Consider the following 14,404-nt stretch of genomic DNA (forward strand, 5'->3'; position numbering starts at 1 on the left):
AGCTCCTGGGTGGCCCTGGTCTGAACCCTAGACTGTATATGTAAGAGGTCTGTCTGAAGGGGGTTGCTCTACTGTCCCTTTAATCTTACCTATCTCGCGGGCATGCGCAAATTAGCTTGCGCGCTCACGTATCCGCGGCCCCGAGAAAAAGTGGAACACGTGACCGGTTTGGTCGAATGACATTTTAAATATCAGTGCGCGCTCCCCAGTCCAAACGAAAGAGCCGGAGGAGCTGATAACCCGCTTCACCACCGACAGTCTGTGTCCAGTTATTAATAAGCCCTGGGGAAAAAAGCACAATGTCTGAAGAAAAACCAAAGGTAAGTACCGCGTTTGTTCGACGGAACAGCTTGTTCGTGAATTTACCTTTAGCTGCAAGTTAACGTTAGCATATTGTGCTAAGCTAGCCCTGCGTCCAGGATACAGACGCCGCATTTGAGCGGGTCGACGGAGAAAACAAAGGTTTAGCAATTAGCGGATCTTTTGGCTTCAGGCGCACAGTTTTGTCGTTTCAGTGTCCCAACAACATCAACATCCGCCACCGCTACTCATTAGTGACCCGTGTAATGAAGCTGTGTATGGCAAATGTCTGTACCAGATATTGCAAGTTAAATGAATGGTTTGTGTTTTTATTTTCGTTTGCGCCATTGTGCCTGTCTGCGCCAGTTTGAACACGGACTAGCATGCTATGCTAACTTGGGGTGCGGGGTTCGGGAACGGTGGTGAGACCTGCCTTTTAAGGACCAAGCTCGTCTTGTTGACGAAGCTAAACTTAAGTTATCTGGCCAGTTAAATGAGCTGTTATTGTAGACTAGCTACATGTACACCCTACACCGGTTTTCCTCAGATCAACCTGCTGTCACATTAATTGTGTCGGTGGTTGCTTGTAGTAAAGACAAATGATAAAAACCGGAATAGTTGCTTTCTTCCCGAATATAATCATTTGTATACTTAATAAAATGTCCAATACATTCCCAGCTGCTTCTTTTGACGCTCAGCAGTGGGAAATAGTGCCACGAGCAGGAGTTACCAGCGCGCTTTTCCTTGAGGAAAAAAAAAACACAATAAAAAAATATATCAGCAGCATGTGGAAACCTCTATCAGATGATTGCCACCAGCTAATGATGTCTGTTTTTGTTGCAGGAAGGAGTGAAGACGGAGAACGACCACATTAACCTCAAGGTGGCTGGTCAGGATGGGTCAGTTGTACAGTTCAAAATCAAAAGGCATACTCCGCTCAGCAAACTAATGAAGGCATACTGCGAAAGACAGGTAAGACCAAAACATGGGCTTTAACCTCCCCAGTGCAAATGATGTACTTTTGAACTGACTCGATTAATAAAACGGGCGTTGTTTAGGTTTTCACCTAAATGTTATGTTCCTTCTTTGTGTCTTTTTCAGGGATTGTCAATTCGTCAGATAAGGTTTCGGTTTGATGGACAGCCAATTAATGAAACGGACACACCTTCACAGGTTGGTGAAAGCATTTGTATTTATATCTCAACATACTTCATGCATACTTAACATCAGTATATGATGCCATTGGATTTTGATCTTGTCCAATTGTTACTGCTCTTGAGCAATGGAGGGGAGTGTAGACTCAACAGAAAGAATGGAAAGTGTTCTCCATATCTGACATTTCAAAGTACTTTAATTCCAGAGAGACATGAACTCCAACATGCCCTGATATATTGCCCATATGTTGTTGACTATTAAAAGTTAATTCTAGTATTGGTGTAGTATTATTACTTTATCACTGCAGTTGTTTTTGCAGGTTGTGAAATTTCAAGGATGAGAACAACAGTACATATTCAGAGGAGGTTATCGAATGTTTTGTGCTTAAGAATGATACTCTCATGTAGCTCAGTATTTTGTTTTTATTTGTTGACCTCACCACTTGCTCCGTTATCCTCAAACAACTGATGGAAAGTTTTCAGACATTTGTGGCTGAGGTTTTCAATATTATTCAGAAGGGAATTCCACAGTACATTAGCAGTGTTTTGTTGACTGCACTGGATTGGACAGAGGAATAAATACTATGCAGAATACTACATTTAGAAATAATCATGTTGTGGGATGGATGTTTTCTTTATGGGATCATGGTAAAAATTATTTTTGGAATTGCATAACTCGATGCAAAGACCAGTCTTGCATTTAGGGCTGCCCCTTGTTTTAAATGTGTTTTTTAAATTACTGTCAGTATAACAGCAGAGTATCGACACCAAATCAATATCTTTATTGCGTAACTGTGAGGACAACATATCCTTTTCCTTTAAATGTCAACACAAGTATAACATTCAGGAAATGACTAAAACATTAGTCTAAATTAAATTTATTATATGAATGTATTTTAAGCCTGCTTATGGTCCTTTTTCTCAGCACATTGTTGTTGGTACCAATTAGTGTATAGTTCTATTCTCAGCTCTACTTCAAAGAGGATAGATATTATGCATTTGCCGTAGATTTAATAACTTCTGTGGTTTTTAATGAATGTATTTCTTCTGTTATTACAGCTTGAGATGGAGGATGAGGACACTATTGATGTATTTCAACAACAGACAGGTGGAATCGGCTCTTAAGTAGGATGACGACTCTACACTTGAAAGAATATCCACACCATTATTTTCAAGTGGTATTTTTTATTTTTTATTCACTGTAAATGGCTAAGTGCCAGGCTGTTCACGACATCAAAGATGGTAGAGGTTTTACCATTTGGGGCCATATCTTAACTTTGAGACGCAGGGTAATTTTTATTTTTTTCACATAAAAGGATGATTTTGAAATTGTCCAAGGCAGGGACAGGTCTCAGATCAGATGTGGCCCTTAATGGAGAACAAAAACACTGCGTTCTTTTGATGTTGAGATTAAAACTTGCATGTCTCATAAACCATAAGCTAAACTACATGCCAAAATCTTGTTTTTTTTGTTTTCCAGATTGTTTTAAACAATTCACATTTAGGATGGGCTCAGCTATTTTTAATTCATGTGCTTGATAAGATTACTCTGGAGGAAACATGCTGGATGGGAGCCTGTGGTTTCTCTCCATAGATTGGAAAGACGTGATGACATTCTCATGTAACAAACTCTTACTACTAGCACTACTTCTGTTTTTAAATGTTTCCATGGCCATTTTACCTTCTACATTTGGTAAGAAATATTTTGTTTGTGCAGAGAAAGATCCATGTGAATGATTTACCTCAATACTGTCGCCCTCAACAGATTTAACTGAATGGTAAATAAAGTACAGTAATGTCTCTGGACCAAAAAGCTAAATGAATAGTGTTATTTTATAAAAGGCTTTGGTTAATATATAAAATGTGGTAGTAAAGGGTTACTGTAACTGGTTACACAACAAGCAACTCTTGATGTGAAGGTATAATTTCTTTCCACTGTTCATGATCCTTTTTAGAATTAAAATAATTAAACTTTACCAGTCTGGAAATTGAGTGTATCATCCAAGGTATCTAAATATTTCAGTCAGTTTCTACTCAAGTAAGTTAATGCTATGTTGCCAATTTGAATACGTTTGTCTGAAATATCTCCAAACATCATCAGATCAAAACTTGTGTGTTGGTAGAAATCTTGTTTTATAAGAATTGTCAGCCTTCCTTTTATAAATTAACATGTTGAATTTGCAAGGTGACAATGGCAGATATTCCACATTTCTTTGATTTGTACATTATTTGTTGTCCCTATACTATATACAATAAATATAGTTTGATACTCTGCGTCTTGAATACTATATTACCTCGATGTATGTGAATCAGCTATATTAAAAAAAGAAATGTTGACCTATGATACACTAGACATGTCCGAAACACGTTTAGTAATAGATATCCATCCATTTAAAGGTTAAATAGGGGTCTTCTGACAGTCCTGAAAGCCTCATTACCTGGATTGTGGTTTGATCTTGCTCTTATTGTCTCGTGTAACCAGAGATGCATGCATATAAATAATCTGGCTAATAATTATGTTCTCTGAAATTAACAGGCCACTGTGTCCTGATATGATTCATTGGAACAGAGGTGAATATGTCCCATAAGACCTTTAAAAGGTTATTGTGACTAGTACTACGCTGGAAAAGGTTGGATAAAGTTCATTGTGTTATTGTTTCCAAGAAAGCAATCTGATCCAGAGTAAGCAATACACTGTTTTTCCATTAGAGGGCGTCGGTGTTCTGAAGATACAGAGGATCTCTGCTTTAGCTCTGCTCTGCTACATCTCTACTTGTAGTTAAAACTCTGAGGTCTCCTGTCCTTACATTAAAATAACAAAGACATGTTGCTCTCCCTCCAGCCTTGTGAAGGCCACAACTGCATGAGTAGGCCTACTGTCTTATTTAAAAGAACTTCATTGCACAGATGTTACTGAAGTATGCGGCCAAATGAACTCCCTTTGAGCGTCCCTCGCACAGTGGTCTGATTGTGCTCCTTGTATTTTTGGCATCTCCTTTGCATTTTATATTTCCTCGCGGAGATATCTGATGCCTCTCATATTTCACCAGACTTCTCAAGAGATACAGCTGCAAAGGTACATTCACACTATCCATCTGGTTTATACTGCACAGCCTCTTGAAAAAAATGTATGTTGTGTTACGGTGAAATGCAGAGCTGCTGCAGGCCCAAATGCATTTGACAAAATAATTTTTTGAAGAAAAAAAAAGCTTGCGGCCTCCGGGAAAGAGGGACAGCTTCAAAAGACACTGGGAACATATTGCACAAAATTAGAGGGACTCCATCATTTGTATGTGTACTACATTTCCCCTGCACTATAGTGTTGTTTTTGTTGTGCTGTGAGTCACCATGCGCTGTGTCAGGGACGCTTGTAATGCACCACATACCCTCAATTGTTTTTCCCTCCACCACAGTCAATGGAGAGACACTTTGTATTATTGTTATTGTTTCAGAGCTCGTTCATTATCCAGTTTGTGTCATGCGCTGCTCTGCTGTCAGTGTACGGCAAGGTCCATTTGTTCATTATTGTGACAAGATAATAGGTGGATTAATGAGTACAACACAACACACTTATGTGTATTTGGAATAAAAAATAACTTATTTTTTAAATTAAGAGACACGTGTATTACATGAAGTTATATATTCATTTTAATAACTAACATAGGCTTCTATGTATGCCAGACATAACTGGATGGCAACTAATAATCTGTTAAGGGTGTTGGGGGTCACAGTTTTATCCCCATATTATCATTCAAATTTTTTTAAATCCTATTTGTAATATTGTAGTCACAACATGTACAATGTAATACAGGGTTCGTGATTAAAAAAGGGTAGTTAAGTTAATATTATTTTATTATCTTTGTACACTTAGGCCTACCATTTTCAATTCCATTATGATTGTTATGCTCCTATACTGACCTTATTCTAACTATAGCCTACACATTAGACCCGCTCTTCCTTTTTTTGGACCACTGTGCATAATGTGTCCTCCATCCTGTCTTTTCTAATAAAAACTGGTCCGATCTTTAAGCTCCTTTCTTCAAAGTTGATGTGTTGTGTTAGCAATTTGAATGCTCACCAGAACAAGCAGCATTCCTCTATAGAAAATAAAGTCAAATAAGTAAATAAACATGTAGTACACACACAGTACAGATTAGTACACACAGACAGAGCAAAAAAATCAATTGGAACACTCAACGTTCGTATGAGGTCAGTCAGCTGTGTTTCGCTCCCTCAATGTGTCCAGCCAGCAGCAGTCTCAGATGTGACACCCACCCTCTCTCCCCCCGTTGAATGGCTCCAGCAGCCCTGAATGCAACCACTGTGCATCTGGAGAACCTCTGGATCGTCTCCAGAGCGCTGCATGCTGATGTCACCCTCTTGTGCGTAATATGGCCTACACCCTATCAGCAGATCAGGTTTCATTTCAGACGCATGTTGAGATCTGGAGGGGGAATACATGTATCTGCGTGACTGGCTATCATTACATTTGTAGCTAAATAATATATTTTTTTTTATTGTTTGACTAGCAAGAAAAGCACAAGTGTTAGTAAGAACATCAAAGCTATAGTGCGTAACTTTTTCATATAAATGATTGTATGTCGGTTTCATTCAAGCCATCGCCTATCAGCCTCACAACACTCTGTATCTCTCAGTATGGCAGCGTTAACACACTGGTGTTGGTCAAACTAACCAAAGGTACCTCCAACTACAGGAGGAAGAATTGAATACTAGGGAAATAGATTAAAGAAATTATAGCATTTTTCTGTTTGCCAGATATCCACTGAAAGAAGTAAACTATTATGCTGTTTTTAAAGCACATGGTACATTTTACTTTATATTTAGGCCTACTTCTTTTCAAACACAGGGGGGACCAATAATGATCATTGCCAGGATCACTGTCATGTTTATGCTTTCTCAGTTTGATTGGCCTATGGGGACACTTGTATACTGTATGGAGACATCATAAGGTTAGTTTCCCCTGTGATTTTCCAGCTGGTTAAGTCAAAAGGTCTGCTGCACAATGATATGGTGAATCCAGGTAATCATAACTAGTGACACTTCGACTGCTCATTCTCGAGCAAGCCATAGTTTATAAATGGTGGTATCCTACCATGAGTGTTGCTGTGAGTGTTGCGATAAGGATGAAGAGAAATTAGTCATCATCTCTTATGGACCAGTCTGGCACAGGTGTGAGTAATAACAATCATTTAACATTATGACTAAATCTGCTTATTAGGCAACCACCTGAACTTGCAGGATAACTCACTCACAAACATTAAAGCTACATTATCCACCGTGCAGAAGAAAATTGAAGTTATTAAGTTATTACACTAAAACTTTGGTTCATGCTAGCCTAAATTCTGAGCAGGATATTGTTTTCAGCACACATCAAATGTCATTGGGAATGTCCTATAGGCCTATCAGTAATCAATAGCCTATCATCTAAATGAAACAAATGAAGAACCCATGACGAATAAAAAAATGTCGTCACATGAACATTAAAAAAAGAGTGAATAATTAACTCACTCAATATAGCCTACCCCCTTTAATCACCCCTAACCTGACTTTTTTGGAGGGTTTGTTTCTCATAGTTGAACTCAAAGTACCACAATGCAACACCCCCCAAAAAACCATCTCCTTAGCTACGGTTTAGGGGAGCTACGCCCCAAGAAGAAGTGGGTGGCTTTCCCCCTGAAAGGACTCATTGTAGGGAGGGATGAGAGTGTGTGGACCCCCTCACTCCCTCCTTCCCTCAACTAGCTGGTCAGCAGTGGTAGCTATAGGGATTAGTGAAGGCAACTCCGCGACTCACTCACACACACGGGGGCTCGCAACAAGCGTGAATCATGTTCGGCGTCATTACTACCGACTGGGAGTGGAGCCGAAATTGTGCAAGATATGGATAACGACGCGAGGGGGAGAAAAATAGGCTAATACAAAAAGGAAGATACGTGTGGCGCGAGCTTAAGTTTTTTACCAGGTCTCGAAATTCTACCGTGAACATGCCTCACCGGGGGCTCTGCTGCCTCCGCTGCTGCTGCTGCCACCACCGCTGCTGCGGCTCGGACCCGTCGTGTTTGAACAAGTGACTGGAGAGTAAAAAGGAAACCAAACAACAAAACCAAAAGGACGTGTGGATATTTGAAGCTTTTTTTTTTGCCTTGAAGGGGATTTTTTCAGAAGTGGAAGAAGAAGAGAGGAGAAGAGGTGGTGGGGTAAAGTTGTAGGCGACTTGTTGGTCGAGGAGGGAGAAACATGGGGAACGCAGGGAGCATGGACCAGCACGCTGATTTCAGAGGACACAACATGCCTCTGAAGCTGCCCATGCCCGAGCCAGGTGAACTGGAGGAGCGATTCGCAACCGTTTTGGTGAGGGGAGAAAAAAAAAGAGGAAAAAAAGTGTCTCGTTTTTCATCTTGTGTGTGTCTTTGTTTCCCCCCTCCATGCTTCAGTGTGTCCTGGGACGGGGACAGCTGTGTTGAAAGGTTGGACCTCTGTTTGTCCAGCACGACTGTCCTTTGTTGGTCAGAAAAAGGGGGTATTCTGACAAAACAAAAGTTGCCTGTAAAAAACAAAGCCTTCTTGTGTGAGAGGTAGCCTACAAGAGATGTGTAGGCCTATGTGTTGCACTGCTAAAATACAACTTTAAGAGTTATATTCAATTTCCTTATCTCTAGCCTACTTGGTTTTGTTTTGAATAATCCTTATCACCTGGACTCACAACATGTAAAAATCACAGTTTTTTTGTTGTAGTCTTTTTTTTTTATATAATTTCCCCCGTTCTTACAACTTTATGAGTCCAGACGCTGGCTCACTACTGAAGCTCTGCTTGCCTAGCATGCCAGGCCCTTTTGAAACATCTGTCACATCATAAAGTGTCAACGGTGTCTGTCAACAATTATGTTACCTGCGGAGTAACCGCTGAACATTCCTGGGGTTGTTGAAAGACCCTCTAGATATCAAAGGGAAGCTGTGAAAGGATTTGGCTGGACAGAGACAGGTTAAGATGTTTGAAGACATAAATTAGGAGGAAAAGCGTTTGTGATGACGAGTTGGCACTTGGTCATGTTTATAATATGATTTGCCAGCTACTAAACCACTACTCACATTGTTCTCCTGCGCTCTGAAGCATTGTTATGTAGGCCATGATTGGGAATAACACATTTTATGCTGAGTAGCATTTCCAGTACGCAGTCAGCGAATAAAGGCCCCGAATGGAAGAACACAGAAGAGATGGTGAAATATGAGAGCTGGCAAAATGTGGGCCAAACGTGTGTGATTGTCGCCCGGCCCTTCATGGTCCCATAAACATTAGCTTCTCGGCAGAAAATAATTTGACTCGAGAATTCTTACAACAGCCTGATTGTGAAAGTGGTCTTTTAAGATGAGGTTTGCTGCAACAAATGTTATAGTCTATTTTTTTTGCTGCTCCATCATGGTAAAGAGCTTTGTGTCTTTTTATGTTGGTGGCACAGATCTTTTCTTTTTTTCCGCCTGTAAGCCTGTTACGGAAAGTGGATCCAGTTTACTCGGAAGTCAAATCGGTGTGTGCCACAGCGATGTGTGTGATTGCTGCTTGTCAGACACTGATGCATCCTATGCTGCTGAACATGGAGGGGGCACACTTTATAAAATTGAGATGTCTGAACTGAAGACACACCACATAAGGATTTTAGGTATTGTCCGCTTTTGGAACCACCAACTTTCCACAGTTTCTGAACATCTAGGATTATGAACACTCTGAGAAGTTAATGTCAGAGGTGAAGACAATGACTAGGATCCCCCAAGTTTGGTTTACAGAATCGATCCTAGTTAGGCTTTCCAGAAACAAACCAAAACCAGAAATCTACCTGTCAGGGTCCATCTAGGATTTGGTTGTCTGACTGTCCTCGTAGCATGTGAGGAACTCCTCCCTCCATCCCTTCCTCCTCCAAATGCTGCCAGCATGCTACGTCAGCTCTTGGTAGGATGGAAGCCCCCCAGCGTTAGCACAGTTTAGCACCATAATCACTGCGTTTACTGTTATTTACTTCCATTTAAACCCTAATGTGCCTCGGCCGTGCCTGATGGCAGTTGGCTCCATTGATTGCCGAAGTGTGTGGCACTGTGTGACTCTGATGACCTCACTTCAGTTTGAATAGCAGATGATAAGGACGATACCTCGTTGACTTTGTATCCCAGCATATTGGTGGTTACCAGTGCTGATGTATTGAGGTTTATGTGTAGCCTACTTGGCTGCTGATCAACAGCCCTTTTCACCTACTCATTAATCATTGACTGACTGTATTGTTCCTTTAGAACCATAAAATATAGTGCAACCAACAGACCAATTTTAGTTGAACATGTGTTTCGTACCTGAAACAGTAACATAGTCTTCCCTCAATGTATCCTCAGCCTAGGCGTGACAGAATAGCAGCAGGACTGTTTTCCTGCCACTCCTAATAGGTTTGATCAACAGGCAAACCCTCTATCGCAGGAGGCATCTGTTTGGATTAAAGGATTGTGTTTGAGCAACCACTTTTTGCCTCGTTCAACCCTTGAATTTCATACCAAGAACATAGCAGTATTTGTAATTTGGGCCATGCTTTGTAACTTTAAAAGCGTCCTTTCAAATGTTGACACATGCTCTCCATCGTCTTAGCACACCACGTGTGTGTGTAATTGCACGTCTGGCTTATTTCTATTGTAAGAATTGTCTAAGATCATCAGCTCAGTTATTGTATTCTTAGACTGTTGTACAAAAATCCCTTATCAGCCACTGGGCTGTAGATGGTACAGCAATGTTTACCTTTCAGTAGCATTTTAATATACGGTGCTTTACTCATTAGAACATTGTGTTTGTGTCTAATATCCAGTCTTGATAATGTCCGTGTCCACTCACAGTAATAATGGGAGATATCAGGCCTATTTGTGTCCCTGTAAAAGAAGCCATTCACTTCCAATACATCGTCAGTTGTTTTATCGCAGTTAATACAACAACTTCGGTGGACGAAACAGTATCCGCAGAAGGACATAAGCTTTTTGTGAACTCTCTGCAGCTGAAGCCCACAAACAACTTAGAAAGTGGACCTTGAGTGTTGATAGTGTTGTCAGATGCTGATGCCAAGGTCATCAATTATCTCAAAAAAAAACTTTCATTTTATTTCATGATGTCTTAGCTAAGGGATTTACAAATAGACATTACACTTCACTGGGTTACAATACGTTACCTGAGAACAATACAAATCAGAAGTCCTCATAAGGAAGTGAGTGTTTAAAATGCAAATAAAACTGAAGCTGCTGCTGCTTGGATAAGGTTGGGTTTGGAATCAGACCATTATTGGTCGGCTTGCACATCAGAATTTCCAGTCTGATATGTTTTCCAGTCACACAGTGACTGTAGTAGAGTTTGTTGTGCCACTCTCTGGTCGGGAAGTAGGCTACTGACGCCCAACTCAGAATCTTGAAAAGCTCCCATTGAAGTCTCTGTCTCGTGAATCCCTGGAGCAAAGGGATGATCTACAGAATAGACTGAGGCTAATTGTAATGCAAGGTCTCTCTGCCATGATAAACTAGATTAATTCACATGTGACCTTGGCCTTGAAGTGAGGTGGAGTTTCAACCCCAAATATTCTACTTTTACAACGGGGGTTGAATTCTTTACGATGTGATTAAAGGCCTGCACTTAGCCTTGCATGTCTTGTGAATGTTACTCGTTGCAGAGGGTTTTAGGTTTTTCCATTCAGCTCCCAAGACAAATGGCTCTGTAGTTACTCTGGAAATAGTGTTTGCAAGCCTTCACCTTTCTTGTGGTTGCCATAGTTTTGGTGGTGAGACAAGTCTACAATGTGTAGATGGGCCGCACATGATGATAAGCCAGTATCAGGGCAGCCCTTCTTGATGTTTACACTGCAGATCCCAGTGAGTTTACTTTACGGCTGCTCATATCAACATCCCGGGAGATCAATTTACTCTGCACTTATTGCCTAATCCACCCTACAGCATCATTTAGCCAACCATTAAAGGGTATAAACAAAGCTTCAAAGTGTCGATTTTGTCTCTCGGTCTAGATATGTGCGTGTACGGCTGAAGCATGTAAACTGACTGCAGTCAATCTCTGAGTCACATGTTGTCTTTGAGTCAGTATACTTCATGCTGAACCACAGGAAAATGACTCTGTGTAACAGGAATTCAGCTCAGGCCTCGTGCCTGCTCCTCTGCCTCAGCTAACCACGGAGTTGACATCAAATTAGATTGTGCCCGCATCCAGGATACCATCCACTTCAATCTCGGGGCCGTATAGCGGTTGCTGAGTTTCAGGACTGCTGTCGGGGAGGCATGGACAGTTTAAACTTTACAGCCATTACTTGTTAAAATGCCATATGGAGGACTATAGGCTTAGGCTGCCATTGTAGCTGCTCTTCTCAATAGTCTGCCCAGATTACATTCTAAGCTGCTTTGTTTAAAGGCTGCTGAAGCACCCCGCGCTGCTGTTATTTATGCTGAGGCCCTGCATCTGAAATCTACTCCCTAGATTAATCACATGAGTAGCCTTCATGTTTAATGACTAATGTCAAATGTATCACAAAGTTAGCAATTAGCTAGGGAAAACAAGTGGTCAGAAACTTGATGCCAATAAAGTTCAAGTAGTGTATTATATTGAGGGTCAGACAACAATACAACAAATAGAAAAATGAAAAGAAAAATATTTACAAACTTATTCAGAAAGAGAATGTTGCAGGCCATCTCTCTGTGCCACTATACCTTTTTCTTCAAACACAGTGATGCCTCCATCTCCTGTATTGTCCTTACGGTCCCAGGAAGTGACTAAGCTAACCCTCCGAGTTTTTCCATGTCGACTCTTCTTCATTAAAAAGTCGAACAATGGGTATTGTCTGAGGAGCAGAGGGTGAACAGTGGCTGAATCCCGTGCAGCAAGCCCGGGGGAACAGAGCTGCTCTTTATTCTGTGGAGAGCCCAAGACGGAGCCTGGCACTGGACCCAGACCCGGCAGGCTGCGAGGGGCCACCACACATACCCAAATATGTGCTGTGCGTACATGCTTGTGTGTTTCTACTTTGGCAGAAGCCCCAGGATGCTCACCCACCAATTAGCCGTAACAGAGCTGAGCATGAAATGCTTAGGGAGCGATGAGAACCGGCTGCCACTGTGCTGGCTTTTACAGAAGTAAAGTGAGGTGTTGAGGGATGATGTCCTGCTCAAAACCCCGAAGCGGAGCCTGGAGGCCTCTTGCCTGGATGGCAGAGGTTCAGCTGATTGTGTGGGACCAGGTCTCTTGGCCTGTATACAGGCACCGCTGAGTTGAAACCACTGGGGCTTCAATCAGCATTGTTGTTCGCAGTTCAGTTTTGACATCCGCACATTTGGGGGTGATTTGGATGTCTGCACTGCTGCGTGGGTGGCAGAGCAAGTGTAAAGGGAGACTGCCCAAATAAATGTCTCTAAAACTTTTCAGCATGATCATGCCTGATGACAACAGTCCCTAACACATGATAGGAGTCCCAGGAGTCTGGCTAAGAAATCCCCTGTCTCAGTTACAGAACAGCAAGAGAAGTTGAGCTTTTTTTTCTTTTGCCGTTACTGAAATGTTGTACAGAATGCCAGATAGGAGCCTTTTTTTCAAGAAAGAGAAAAAAAACATGGTAACAACTTCTTACAGCACTCAGAAGAAGATACTTTTGTTGCCTTGTACTTGGCCGTGATATGGTTGTAGGCCCAAGATTGCGTAAGGAGCAGGTGTAAGATGATGCAGCCTTGAAAAGGCTTATCCGGTCCTTTCACGTTTGGTCACAGCCAGTTTCCAACACAACCGGTCCCAATGGCGACAAAAAACCACAGGGGAGTCTCAGCCGCTCTGTGGAGAAGTGCATTATTATGGTCAGGATCTTGTCTGTGCTCCAAGGTGGCAGCTGGCATTTGCTTGGTTAAAGTGCAGCACAATGGTGAATGTTTTTGTTATGAAACTGTTAAGAACTAGTTGATGTTCACGGTGTGGAACTTTATCAGGCACCAAGTCCTGTTAAACCTTCAAACGTCTGTGTCATTGTGACAAACTAGTGGTGTGTTGTGGCGTCTGCTTTATCTTGTGATATTGATAATTTCATCCCTTTTTTGGGGACTTGAGCTTTGTTGAGTTTGTTGACTGTTGGCCTATTTACGCCCATAATGAGGCCTTTTGCAACTGACAAATGTGGGCCTTCAAGGTTTGTATAAAGACAAGGACTCATGGTGTATCAGCAACATTTTGGTGTTGTTAGTACCTCTTGTCCATCTTTGGTCTGTCTGTTTACAAATGTGTGCAATATCTTCTACACAGTTTAAACTGCTTTTTCGTCACTTGTAGGCCTACTGTAATACTTTGTTCAAAAAGCTCAATGTAGCCTTGTTTCCCTTTAGGCTTTTCTTCATGAAAGTTTTTTTTATCTTGGGACATATGCTGCTTTTGAAGATGCCAAAAGTCAGAAGGGCAGGTTGTGTTGGGTAACAACTTTACAGAATTAACATCTGCAAAGCCGAACGGGAGGTCTCTCTCGTTGTATTTGAATGTACTTCAGTGCTTGTTGCCAGATTTTGATATAGGCCTTGTCACAGCTCTAGACAAAGCAGTACTCTGTTGTTTCAGGGTTTATTGGACGGAAGATGTGCCTCTTGCCCTGGACCCCCCAGCATGAAACCGAGGTAGAGTTGGCTAGCCAAAGTCTCATGGGATAAGGTTGAGATTATGTAATTATGCATTTCCAGTAAAACTCAAAATCAAAAGGAGGGGCTTGACAAATTACCCTAAAATGAGCACATTATTTAGAGGGTCTGAACATTTATAGCGCCCTATTGTTTTTTGTAGGGTTGGTTTCTACTTCCTACAGTGAGGGCACGTTTATTCAACTGGGATTTGGTTTAAAAACACATTTTAAATACTACAGCAGATCAGCGAACTAACTATCACAGGA

General features: G+C 41.4%; 2 protein-coding genes across 3 annotated transcripts in view; both read left to right on the forward strand.

The window, feature by feature from the left end:
- Nucleotides 1-201: 201 nt before the first annotated feature.
- sumo3b (small ubiquitin like modifier 3b) lies at nucleotides 202-3,723 on the forward strand. Its single transcript, XM_080038680.1, has 4 exons — nucleotides 202-320; nucleotides 1,144-1,272; nucleotides 1,402-1,473; nucleotides 2,514-3,723. The coding sequence occupies exons 1-4, from the start codon at nucleotides 300-302 to the stop codon at nucleotides 2,577-2,579; spliced, it is 288 nt and encodes a 95-aa protein (XP_079894806.1). The 5' UTR covers nucleotides 202-299; the 3' UTR covers nucleotides 2,580-3,723.
- Nucleotides 3,724-7,185: 3,462 nt separating this feature from the next.
- fmnl2a (formin-like 2a) overlaps nucleotides 7,186-14,404 on the forward strand; it is a 49,971-nt gene continuing 42,752 nt past the window's right edge. For both annotated transcript variants that reach the window (XM_080038292.1, XM_080038293.1), the window contains exon 1: nucleotides 7,186-7,826. In XM_080038292.1, coding sequence (XP_079894418.1) covers nucleotides 7,713-7,826 — 114 coding nt within the window. In that variant the 5' untranslated portion in view covers nucleotides 7,186-7,712. The remainder of the gene's footprint in view (nucleotides 7,827-14,404) is intronic.

The sequence above is a fragment of the Ammodytes marinus genome, assembly GCF_949987685.1.
Source record: "Ammodytes marinus genome assembly, chromosome: 12".
Classification (NCBI taxonomy): Eukaryota; Metazoa; Chordata; class Actinopteri; order Uranoscopiformes; family Ammodytidae; genus Ammodytes; species Ammodytes marinus.

What these genes read in the sequence shown, in the direction of transcription:
- sumo3b (XM_080038680.1), top strand. Translation starts at nt 300, where the DNA reads ATGTCTGAAGAAAAACCAAAG. An exon ending in TGTCTGAAGAAAAACCAAAG is followed by an intron (nt 321 to 1,143) that starts GTAAGTACCGCG and finishes TTTTTGTTGCAG; the next exon opens with GAAGGAGTGAAGACGGAGAA. An exon ending in AAACGGACACACCTTCACAG is followed by an intron (nt 1,474 to 2,513) that starts GTTGGTGAAAGC and finishes CTGTTATTACAG; the next exon opens with CTTGAGATGGAGGATGAGGA.